A 13,482-nucleotide genomic window follows, 5' to 3' on the forward strand; every position below is an offset into this window, starting at 1 on the left:
ATGGGGGTCCAGATTGGAGCAGTGTCCTGCCTCCTGCTCACACTATCATTGGTGCTGGTGGAGGGTGAGTAACAGGAGGATGATTTATGAGTTGCCCAAATATGCCGAAAAGTTTTTGACAACTTTGGTTACTCTACTTTCATAAGCAAAATATAATATTGTGGGTACTGTCATCATCTATTGAATTTGTCCCATAAAGGGAGTTCATTTCTGTATATATATTTACTAATTATTACTACGTTTTGGAGAGAGATAAAGTGGACGGAGATAAAGTGCCAGCCAATCAGCTCCTTAATGTCAAGTTACTTATCATAAACTCTGTTATTTTAGGAAAGCCTGAGGTGAAAGCGGAATTGGCGGAATCACCGGTAAGAGCACTAAAAAGAAACATATGATGCCGGCATGTAATAATAATAATAACAACACATATGGTATATATAATAATAATAATGATAATAATGATACTTATAATAAAAACAAGTGTAGACGCTTTGAGAAGGTATCCACAAAGTATTGATGACCATCGTCCATAGATGTTTAACAACCACCACTGATTTTCCACTGATGGTCGATGGTTTTACGCCATTGATGCCCGAGGGAGGGGCAACAATGTTTTTTGGGGTTTTTTCCACTCGATGAAGGAGAACAGTGCTTAGTACCCAACCCTTCCGTGATTCCCAGCAGCAGTAATGCCCAAAGATGGGTGCAAACCATAATTGATGCCCCATTAAGGAGTTCATGCCATTAATGGTAATCACCAATGGCACCATAGATTGTAAACCCAACGATGGATAACCCTAATTCTGAAACTGTTGTCATACTGTAGCATTATTATTATTATTATTATTATTATTATTATTATATGTTTTCATATAAGCCACACATTTTCTGCTGCGCTTTAAGGACGATAGTTAATCATTCATGTCAGTCCCTGCCTCCGTGGAGCTTACACTCTATGGGGTAGATGAATCCAGCAGTGGAAAGAGGGAAGAAGTTGCCCATAGCAACTCATCAGCTTCAACCTATCGTTTTATAGAATGTACTTTATAAATGATGGGTAAAAGCTGATTAATTGCTATGAGCAACTTCTCCACTTTTTTCACTGCTTCATATTTCTCACCTGTATATTCCCTATCGCGTGGCCACAAACACACACACACATACCACACACACACACACACACACACACACACACACACACACACACACACACTTACACACATGACACAAACATACACACGTCAATGTTTTAGAATACAACCTGCCAGCAAGTATTTGGATTGTGGGTGGAAATTGGGGCACCCCAGCTAGCTAATGATTTTGCCACTGCCTTGCCCATAAGGTAACGGTGGAAGTAGAGGGTATTTAATTCCTGCCACTGACTAGTGAGATATCATGATTTTATAAATGAGCCTAAAATTGTTAGGAGTTAGGAAACACTCCACCCGAACCATAGACTGTAGTTCCAAATGATGGTCAATAAACATAAATTGTACCCAATGTTAGTGCATCGTTTGCTGGGTCCGCCAGACCCCGTGATGGCTACAATGACCCGGTGCTGCATTTTATTTTAAATGTTATTTTATAGCAACAAACCTAAAGCAGCAGTTATACAATAGCATATATAAAGAGTTCATATTATGTTTCCTACGCCAAGCCCCACGTGTTGGTTGCATAATGCCTCAATGATAAAGAATTCTATAACACAAAACAAAGGCGTCAATACCAACTTCACTAGATAGTACGAGTTATATACAGGCTTCATTGAAATCCGTCCCACAATAACAGTTTTATCTTTGGGTAGAATTATCCTATAGTTATGCGTCATCTGTCTTTCCTGGTAATTTGAAGGGTCACTGAGAAATAAAATATATATATTTTTTTTAGGAAAACGCAAAACAAATATGGAAAATATTTAGCTTTTTTATATTGCGTTAAGGGAAATGTATATTTGTATCAGCCACTAAAGAATCGATACCAGTCACATTCTGGGTTCCCAGGATACGTCAGTCAATGCAGTATATAATCATTAACACAAGTATGATAAATATGCCTTCATTGTTCTGTCATATCACAAAGCCATTTAAATATATAAATATTTGTTTGTATGGAATAGAATTCTTTTTTTACATGATATATTATTTTCAGCACTGGAAATACTGGTCATTTCTGTTTACACCAGGACACCGCTAATTGGATAAATACTTAATCATTTTATAGGTTTGTCCATTATGAATAACTAGGCTCCACCCACTGGGGGTCACATGTTTTATATTAATTCAAATGGGGAGCAGTTAGTGAATGCAAAAATACCAGACTCTATCTCCTCCCCCTAATTTGCATATCATGGCCACTGGTATTAGGTATGACAGTCCAACGAGATCTTTACCCACAACATTGGTTTTCCAATTTATTACGCCTACACCCAGTAAGACCAAATAACACGTCTGTGAGGTCACATACAAACAGTTTAAATTATAAAAAATAAACTTGACTGGAAACTCATTTAATTCAATCTAGTAATGTCTAGAAATAAAAATGTATTCCCATTCAAATATATCCTCATCTGTATAAACACCAGATTCTGTCACCATATATAGGAAGAACATGATTCTTGTTATATTCAGTCATAGGCAGATAACCATATAACCCATTGCTACTCCTAAGTGTTAATAATAATATTTTGCAATTTATATCCCACCGATAATTTTTATTAAACTAAAGTTACAGAAGCATTACACGGATTGTGCTGTGTTACATTTTTAAAATCTGATTTGTATTGTAACAGCCGTGGTCTTGATATTCATTCATTTATTTATTTATTTATTTATTTATTCATTGTCTAGTCCTAAAAGCTTTACAAATATTAGCAAATGTCACTGTCCCTCAGCTGCAGCGTAATAAATATCAGGGTTCCACTGTACATAATACATATATAATGGTTGGTAAGGGTACAAAGGCCGCTGTGCTATTACATTGCATTGTTATTAAGGTTCATTATCTCCTATTATCTTCAACAGAAATTCCTGTTGCCGTGTAATACTAATAACAGGAGATCTGACACAGCCCCAACATCAGGTGAGTTCATCTGTGGTGTATGCACATCATACCACAAATGGGTGGGGGGGGGCAGATACACCCCCCCCCCTTCTGTGACTTCATTAACTGCTGTTATTCATGATTTATTATTGTAGCCAATACAAAAGACATATGGTATATATACATACATACATACATACATACATATATATATATATTTCTCTAACGTCCTAGTGGATGCTGGGGACTCCGAAAGGACCATGGGGAATAGCGGCTCCGCAGGAGACTGGGCACAAAAGTAAAAAGCTTTAGGACTACCTGGTGTGCACTGGCTCCTCCCCCTATGACCCTCCTCCAAGCCTCAGTTAGATTTTTGTGCCCGAACGAGACGGGTGCAGGCTAAGGGGCTCTCCTGAGCTGCTTAGTGTAAAAGTTTAAAGTAGGTTTTTTATTTTCAGTGAGACCTGCTGGCAACAGGCTCACTGCACCGAGGGACTAAGGGGAGAAGAAGCGAACTCACCTGCGTGCAGAGTGGATTGGGCTTCTTAGGCTACTGGACATTAGCTCCAGAGGGACGATCACAGGCCCAGCCATGGATGGGTCCCGGAGCCGCGCCGCCGGCCCCCTTACAGAGCCAGAAGAGTGAAGAGGTCCGGAAAATCGTCGGCAGAAGACGTCCTGTCTTCAATAAGGTAGCGCACAGCACCGCAGCTGTGCGCCATTGCTCTCAGCACACTTCACACTCCGGTCACTGAGGGTGCAGGGCGCTGGGGGGGGCGCCCTGAGACGCAATAAAAAACCTTTGTTTGGCAAAAAATACATCACATATAGCTCCTGGGCTATATGGATGCATTTAACCCCTGCCAATTTTTCCATTAAAAAGCGGGAGAAAGGCCGCCGTGAAGGGGGCGGAGCCTATCTCCTCAGCACACTGGCGCCATTTTTTCCTCACAGCTCCGTTGGAGGAAGGCTCCCTGACTCTCCCCTGCAGTCCTGCACTACAGAAACAGGGTAAAACAAGAGAGGGGGGGCACTAAATTGGCATATTAATATATACAGCAGCTATATTAGGGAAAAACACTTATATAAGGTTATCCCTGTATATATATAGCGCTCTGGTGTGTGCTGGCAAACTCTCCCTCTGTCTCCCCAAAGGGCTAGTGGGGTCCTGTCCTCTATCAGAGCATTCCCTGTGTGTGTGCTGTGTGTCGGTACGCTGTGTCGACATGTATGAGGAGGAAAATGGTGTGGAGGCGGAGCAATTGCCTGTGTTAGTGATGTCACCCCCTAGGGAGTCGACACCTGACTGGATGGTCTTATGGAAAGAATTACGTGATAGTGTCGGCACTTTACAAAAGACTGTTGACGACATGAGACAGCCGGCAAATCAGTTAATACCTGTACAGGCGTCTCAAACACCGTCAGGGGCTATAAAACGCCCGTTACCTCAGGTCGATACAGACACTGACACGGACACTGACTCCAGTGTCGACGGTGAGGAAACAAACGTATTTTCCAGTAGGGCCACACGTTACATGATCACGGCAATGAAGGAGGTTTTGAACATTTCTGATACTACAAGTACTACAAAAAAGGGTATTATGTGGGGTGTGAAAAAACTACCCGTAGTTTTTCCTGAATCAGATGAATTAAATGAGGTGTGTGATGAAGCGTGGGTTTCCCCCGATAAAAAACTGCTAATTTCTAAAAAATTATTGGCATTATACCCTTTCCCGCCAGAGGTTAGGGCGCGTTGGGAAACACCCCCTAGAGTGGATAAGGCGCTCACACGCTTATCAAAACAAGTGGCGTTACCGTCTCCTGATACGGCCGCCCTCAAGGAACCAGCTGATAGGAAGCTGGAAAATATCCTAAAAAGTATATACACACATACTGGTATTATACTGCGACCAGCAGTCGCCTCAGCCTGGATGTGCAGTGCTGGGGTGGCTTGGTCGGACTCCCTGACTGAAAATATTGATACCCTGGACAGGGACAATATATTACTGACTATAGAGCATTTAAAGGATGCATTTCTATATATGCGTGATGCACAGAGGGATATTTGCACTCTGGCATCAAGAGTAAGTGCGATGTCCATTTCTGCCAGAAGAGGGTTATGGACGTGACAGTGGTCAGGTGATGCGGATTCCAAACGGCATATGGAAGTATTGCCGTATAAAGGGAAGGAGTTATTTGGGGTCGGTCTATCGGACCTGGTGGCCACGGCAACGGCTGGGAAATCCACCTTTTTACCCCAAGTCACCTCACAGCAGAAAAAGATACCGTCTTTTCAGGCTCAGTCCTTTCGTCCCCATAAGGGTAAGCGGGCAAAAGGCCACTCATATCTGCCCCGGGGCAGAGGAAGGGGAAAAAGACTGCAGCAGACAGCCTCTTCCCACGAACAGAAGCCCTCCCCCGCTTCTGCCAAGTCCTCAGCATGACGCTGGGGCCTTACAAGCTGACTCAGGCACGGTGGGGGCCCGTCTCAAGAATTTCAGCGCGCAGTGGGCTCACTCGCAAGTGGACCCCTGGATCCTGCAGGTAGTATCTCAGGGGTACAAATTGGAGTTCGAGACGTCTCCCCCTCGCCGGTTCCTGAAGTCTGCTTTACCAACGTCTCCCCCCGACAGGGAGGCGGTATTGGAAGCCATCCACAAGCTGTATTCCCAGCAAGTGATAATCAAGGTACCCCTCCTACAACAGGGAAAGGGGTATTATTCCACGCTGTTTGTGGTACCGAAGCCGGACGGCTCGGTGAGACCCATTTTAAATCTGAAATCCTTGAACACTTACATAAAAAGGTTCAAGTTCAAGATGGAGTCACTCAGAGCAGTGATAGCGAACCTGGAAGAAGGGGACTATATGGTGTCTCTGGACATCAAGGATGCTTACCTCCATGTCCCAATTTGCCCTTTCTAACCAAGGGTACCTCAGGTTTGTGGTACAGAACTGTCACTATCAGTTTCAGACGCTGCCGTTTGGATTGTCCACGGCACCCCGGGTCTTTACCAAGGTAATGGCCGAAATGATGATTCTTCTTCGAAGAAAAGGCGTCTTAATTATCCCTTACTTGGACGATCTCCTGATAAGGGCAAGGTCCAGAGAACAGTTAGAGGTCGGAGTAGCACTATCTCAAGTAGTACTACGACAGCACGGATGGATTCTAAATATTCCAAAATCGCAGCTGATTCCGACGACACGTCTGCTGTTCCTAGGAATGATTCTGGACACAGTACAGAAAAAGGTGTTTCTCCCGGAAGAGAAAGCCAGGGAGTTATCCGACCTAGTCAGGAACCTCCTAAGACCAGGCCAAGTGTCAGTACATCAATGCACAAGGGTCCTGGGAAAGATGGTGGCTTCTTACGAAGCGATTCCATTCGGCAGATTCCACGCAAGAACTTTTCAGTGGGATCTGCTGGACAAATGGTCCGGATCGCATCTTCAAATGCATCAGCGGATAACCTTGTCTCCAAGGACAAGGGTGTCTCTCCTGTGGTGGTTACAGAGTGCTCATCTCCTAGAGGGCCGCAGATTCGGCATTCAGGATTGGGTCCTGGTGACCACGGATGCCAGCCTGAGGGGCTGGGGAGCAGTCACACAGGAAAGAAATTTCCAGGGCTTGTGGTCAAGCATGGAAACGTCACTTCACATAAATATCCTGGAACTCAGGGCCAATTACAATGCCCTAAGTCAGGCAAGACCTCTGCTTCAGGGTCAGCCGGTGTTGATCCAGTCGGACAACATCACGGCAGTCGCCCACGTAAACAGACAGGGCGGCACGAGAAGCAGGAGGGCAATGACGGAAGTGGCAAGGATTCTTCGCTGGGCGAAAAATCATGTGATAGCACTGTCAGCAGTGTTCATTCCGGGAGTGGACAACTGGGAAGCATACTTCCTCAGCAGACACGATCTTCACCCGGGGGAGTGGGGACTTCACCCAGAAGTCTTCCACATGATTGTGAACCTTTGGGAAAAACCAAAGGTGGACATGATGGCGTCCCGCCTCAACAAAAAACTGGACAGATATTGCGCCAGGTCAAGGGACCCTCAGGCAATAGCTGTGGACGCTCTGGTAACACCGTGGGTGTACCAGTCAGTGTATGTGTTCCCTCCTCTTCCTCTCATACCAAAAGTACTGAGAATCATAAGAAGGAGAGGAGTAAAGACTATACTCGTGGCTCCGGATTGGCCAAGAAGGACTTGGTACCCGGAAATTCAAGAGATGCTCACGGAAGACCCGTGGCCTCTACCTCTAAGAAAGGACCTGCTCCAGCAGGGACCATGTCTGTTCCAAGACTTACCGCGGCTGCGTTTGACGGCATGGCGGTTGAACGCCGGATCCTGAAGGAAAAAGGCATTCCGGATGAAGTCATCCCTACCCTGATCAAAGCCAGGAAGGATGTGACCGTACAACATTATCACCGTATTTGGCGAAAATATGTTGCGTGGTGCGAGGCCAGGAAGGCCCCTACAGAGGAATTTCAACTGGGTCGATTCCTGCATTTCCTGCAAACAGGACTGTCTATGGGCCTAAAATTAGGGTCCATTAAGGTTCAAATTTCGGCCCTGTCAATATTCTTCCAAAAAGAACTAGCTTCTGTTCCTGAAGTTCAGACGTTTGTCAAGGGAGTACTGCATATACAGCCTCCTTTTGTGCCTCCAGTGGCACCTTGGGATCTCAATGTAGTTTTGGGGTTCCTAAAATCACATTGGTTTGAACCACTCACCACTGTGGACTTAAAATATCTCACATGGAAAGTGGTAATGCTGTTAGCCCTGGCTTCAGCCAGGCGTGTTTCAGAATTGGCGGCTTTATCCTATAAAAGCCCTTACCTAATTTTTCATACGGACAGGGCAGAATTGAGGACTCGTCCTCAATTTCTCCCTAAGGTGGTTTCAGCATTTCACTTAAACCAGCCTATTGTGGTGCCTGCGGCTACTAGGGACTTGGAGGATTCCAAGTTACTGGACGTAGTCAGGGCCCTGAAAATATATGTTTCCAGGACGGCTGGAGTCAGAAAATCTGACTCGCTGTTTATCCTGTATGCACCCAACAAGCTGGGTGCTCCTGCTTCTAAGCAGACTATTGCTCGTTAGATTTGTAGTACAATTCAGCTTGCACATTCTGTGGCAGGCCTGCCACAGCCAAAATCTGTAAAAGCCCATTCCACAAGGAAAGTGGGCTCATCTTGGGCGGCTGCCCGAGGGGTCTCGGCTTTACAACTTTGCCGAGCAGCTACTTGGTCAGGGGCAAACACGTTTGCTAAATTCTACAAATTTGATACCCTGGCTGAGGAGGACCTGGAGTTCTCTCATTCGGTGCTGCAGAGTCATCCGCACTCTCCCGCCCGTTTGGGAGCTTTGGTATAATCCCCATGGTCCTTTCGGAGTCCCCAGCATCCACTAGGACGTTAGAGAAAATAAGAATTTACTTACCGATAATTCTATTTCTCATAGTCCGTAGTGGATGCTGGGCGCCCATCCCAAGTGCGGATTGTCTGCATTACTTGTACATAGTTATTGTTACAAAAATCGGGTTATTGTTGTTGTGAGCCATCTTTTCAGAGGCTCCTTCTGTTATCATGCTGTTAACTGGGTTCAGATCACAAGTTGTACGGTGTGATTGGTGTGGCTGGTAAGAGTCTTACCCGGGATTCAAAATCCTTCCTTATTGTGTACGCTCGTCCGGGCACAGTATCCTAACTGAGGCTTGGAGGAGGGTCATAGGGGGAGGAGCCAGTGCACACCAGGTAGTCCTAAAACTTTTTACTTTTGTGCCCAGTCTCCTGCGGAGCCGCTATTCCCCATGGTCCTTTCGGAGTCCCCAGCATCCACTACGGACTATGAGAAATAGAATTATCGGTAAGTAAATTCTTATTATATATATATATATATATATATATATATAGAATTGGAATTTTGTTATGCCCGGCACTCCCAATGTATTGTGGTAAATCCGGGTGCCCTCCGCAGTAAATAATCCATAAAGCAAAAGAAGAATGGCAGCGGCACTCCGTTTGAAATTGATGAAAAAAGTGTATTTCAAATTCAATAGAACATCACAGTGGTCACATATAGAACCAACGTTTCGGGGTCCTTGGACCCCTTTGTCAAGGCGTTCACGCTTTTTTCATCAATTTCAAACGGAGTGCCGCTGCCATTCTTCTTTTGCTTTATATATATATATATATATATATATATATATGGAAAAGAACATATAATATTAGTTTTATTCATCCTTGTAGCAAGGGCAACAGATGTCAGACAAGTCTAGTTCAACTGTTACCAGTGGCCATATTGTAGCAATGAATTATATTATTATTTTCTCTAAGGTCCTAGAGGATGCTGGAGACTCCGTAAGGACCATGGGGATAGACGGGCTCCGCAGGAGACATGGGCACTTTAAGAAAGACTTTGACTCTGGGTGTGCACTGGCTCCTCCCTCTATGCCCCTCCTCCAGACCTCAGTTTGATACTGTGCCCAGTGGAGACTGGGTGCATTTCAGGAGCTCTCCTGATAAAGAAAGCATTTTAGTTAGGTTTTAGCCTGCTGGCAACAGACTCCCTGCATCGAGGGACTGAGGAGAGAGAAACAGACCCACTTCTCTGAGTTTCAGGGCTCTGTTTCTTAGGCTACTGGACACCATTAGCTCCAGAGGGATCGGTACGCAGGTCTCACCCTAGCCGTCCGTCCCAGAGCCGCGCCGCCGTCCTCCTCGCAGAGCCGGAAGATTGAAGCCGGGTGAGTATTGAGGAAAAGATCATCAGAGGCGGCAGAAGACACCTTGATCTTCATGGAGGTAACGCACAGCACTGCAGCTGTGCGCCATTGCTCCCATTCACCTCACACACCTCGGTCACTGTAAGGGTGCAGGGCGCAGGGGGGGGGCGCCCTGGGCAGCAATTTAAACCTCTCCTGTGGCATATATAGATATATACATGTACAGCTGGGCACTGTACATGTATATAAAGAGCCCCCGCCATGTTATTGAGAAATTTGAGCGGGACAGAAGCCCGCCGCCGGGGGGGCGGGGCTTCTCCTTCAGCACTCACCAGCGCCATTTTTCTCCACAGCACCGCTGAGAGGAAGCTCCCCGGACTTTCCCCTGCTTAACACACGGTGAAAGAAGGGTTTTAAAGTAGAGGGGGGGCACATAATTGGCGCATATACATAACAAAAGCGCTACTGGGTAAACATACTGTGTTTTTTCCTGGGTCATATAGCGCTGGGGTGTGTGCTGGCATACTCTCTCTCTGTCCCTCCAAAGGGCCTGGTGGGGAACCTGTCTTCAGAAAAGAGCTTCCCTGTGTGTGTGTGGTGTGTCGGTACGCGTGTGTCGACATGTCTGAGACTGAAGGCTCACCTAAGGAGGAGGGGGAGTGTATGAATGTTAGGTCTCCGTCGGCAGTGCCGACACCTGAGTGGATGGATATGTGGAATGTTTTAAGTGCTAATGTTAATTTATTGCACAAAAGATTAGACAAAGCTGAAGCTGGGGTACAGTCAGGGAGTCAACCCATGCCTGTCCCAATGTCGCCTGGACCTTCGGGGTCTCAGAAGCACCCACTATCCCAAATAGTTGACACAGATACCGACACGGATTCAGACTCCAGTGTCGACTACGATGATGCAAAATTACAGCCAAAGGTGGCTAAATGTATTCGATATATGATTATCGCAATAAAAGATGTTTTGCATATCACTGAGGAACCCCCTGTCCCTGACACGAGGGTACACATGTATAAGGGAAAGAAGCCTGAGGTCACCTTTCCCTCATCACATGAGCTGAACGAATTATGCGAAAAAGCGTGGGAAACTCCAGACAAAAAACTGCAGATTCCCAAAAGGATTCTAATAGCGTATCCTTTCCCGTCGCAGGACAGAATCCGGTGGGAATCCTCCCCTAGGGTAGACAAAGCTTTGACGCGCTTATCAAAAAATATAGCGCTTCCATCCCAAGATACGGCTACCCTCAAGGATCCCGCTGACCGCAAGCAGGAGGTTACCTTGAAGTCCATTTACACACATTCTGGTACGTTACTCAGACCGGCTATTGCGTCGGCCTGGGTTTGTAGTGCTGTAGCAGCATGGACAGATTCCTTATCAGCGGATATTGAGACCCTTGATAAGGATACCATTTTAATGACCCTAGGGCATATAAAAGATGCTGTCTTATATATGAGGTATGCTCAAAGAGACATTAGTTTACTGGGTTCCAGGATAAACGCTATGTCTATTTCTGCTAGGCGTGTCTTATGGACCTGTCAGTGGACAGGTGATGCCGACTCCAAGAGACATATGGAGTTGTCGCCTTACAAGGGTGAGGAATTGTTTGGAGAGGGCCTCTCGGACATCGTCTCCACGGCTACGGCAGGTAAATCGAATTTTTTGCCATATATTCCCTCACAATCTAAGAAAGCGCCTCATTATCAAATGCAGTCCTTTCGTTCCAATAAAAGCAAGAGAGTACGTGGATCGTCCTTTCTTGCCAGAGGTAAGGGCAGAGGGAAGAAGCTGCAAAACACAGCTAGTTCCCAGGAACAGAAGTCCTCCCCGGCCTCTGCAAAATCCACCGCATGACGCTGGGGCTCCCCCGACGGAGTCCGCCCCAGTGGGGGCACGTCTTCGACTGTTCAGCCACATCTGGGTTCACTCACAGGTGGATCCCTGGGCAATAGAAATTGTTTCCCAGGGTTACAAGCTGGAATTCGAAGAGGTGCCTCCTCGCCGTTTTTTCAAATCGGCCCTACCGACTTCCCCCCTGGAAAGGGAGCTAGTGTTACATGCGATTCGCAAATTGTGTCTTCTACAAGTGGTGGTAGAGGTTCCCCTGCTTCAAAGAGGGAAGGGGTACTAATCAACTCTGTTTGTGGTCCCGAAACTGGACGGTTCGGTCAGACCCATTTTGAATTTAAAATCCCTGAACCTTTACTTAAAACGGTTCAAGTTCAAGATGGAATCGCTCAGAGCGGTTATCGCCAGCCTGGAAGGGGGAGATTTTATGGTATCTCTGGACATAAAGGATGCATACCTGCATGTTCCCATATATCCTCCTCATCAGGCGTACCTGAGATTTGCGGTACAGGATTGTCATTACCAATTTCAGACGTTGCCGTTTGGGCTTTCCACGGCCCCGAGAATTTTCACCAAGGTAATGGCGGAAATGATGGTGCTCCTGCGCAAACAGGTTGTCACAATTATCCCGTACTTGGACGATCTCCTCATAAAAGCGAGATCACGGGAGAAGTTGCTGAACAGCGTATCACTTTCACTGACTGTGTTACAGCGACACGGCTGGATTATCAATATTCCAAAGTCGCAGCTGAATCCCACAACTCGTCAGCCCTTTTTGGGCATGATTCTGGACACAGACCAGAAGAGGATTTTTCTTCCGACAGAAAAAGCGCAGGAACTCATGACTCTAGTCATGAACCTGTTGAAGCCAAAACAAGTGTCAATACGTCATTGCACTCAAGTCCTGGGACAAATGGTGGCGACATACGAAGCCATTCCCTACGGCAGATTCCATGCAAGGACATTCCAATGGGACCTATTGGACAAATGGTCCGGGTCACATCTGCAAATGCATCAGCGAATCACCCTGTCCCCCAGGGCCAGAGTATCTCTACTGTGGTGGCTGAACAGTGCTCACCTTCTAGAGGGACGCAGGTTCGGCATTCAGGTCTGGATCCTGGTAACCACGGACGCGAGCCTCCGAGGTTGGGGAGCAGTCACACAGGGAAGAAATTTCCAAGGCCTTTGGTCAAGTCAAGAGACTTGTCTTCACATCAACATCCTGGAACTAAGGGCCATATACAACGCCCTACGTCAAGCGGAGATCTTACTTCGCGATCAACCAGTTCTGATCCAGTCAGACAACGTCACCGCAGTAGCTCATGTAAACCGCCAAGGCGGCACAAGGAGCAGGGTGGCGATGGCGGAAGCCACCAGAATTCTTCGCTGGGCAGAGAATCATGTAAGCGCTCTGTCAGCAGTGTTCATTCCGGGAGTGGACAACTGGGAAGCAGACTTCCTCAGCAGACACGACCTGCATCCGGGAGAGTGGGGACTTCATCAAGAAGTCTTCGCGCAGATTGCAAGTCGGTGGGGACTGCCCCAAATAGACATGATGGCGTCCCATCTCAACAAAAAGCTACAAAGGTATTGCGCCAGGTCAAGAGACCCTCAGGCGGTAGCTGTGGATGCCCTAGTGACACCGTGGGTGTTCCAGTCAGTCTATGTGTTTCCTCCTCTTCCTCTCATACCCAAGGTGTTGAGGATAATAAGAAAAAGAGGAGTGAGAACAATACTCATTGTTCCAGATTGGCCACGAAGGACCTGGTATCCGGATCTGCAGGAAATGCTCACAGAAGATCCGTGGCCTCTTCCTCTAAGGCAGGACCTGTTTCAACAAGGTCCCTGTCTGTTCCAAGACTTAC

General features: G+C 46.5%; 1 protein-coding gene across 1 annotated transcript in view; it reads left to right on the forward strand.

The window, feature by feature from the left end:
• Positions 1-13,482, forward strand: part of PLB1 (phospholipase B1) — a 191,824-nt gene continuing 178,342 nt past the window's right edge. Inside the window, exons 1-3 of the mRNA XM_063919416.1 lie at positions 1-64; positions 331-368; positions 3,021-3,078. Coding sequence (XP_063775486.1) covers positions 1-64; positions 331-368; positions 3,021-3,078 — 160 coding nt within the window. The remainder of the gene's footprint in view (positions 65-330; positions 369-3,020; positions 3,079-13,482) is intronic.

The sequence above is a fragment of the Pseudophryne corroboree genome, chromosome 4 (assembly GCF_028390025.1).
Source record: "Pseudophryne corroboree isolate aPseCor3 chromosome 4, aPseCor3.hap2, whole genome shotgun sequence".
NCBI classification, from domain to species: Eukaryota; Metazoa; Chordata; class Amphibia; order Anura; family Myobatrachidae; genus Pseudophryne; species Pseudophryne corroboree.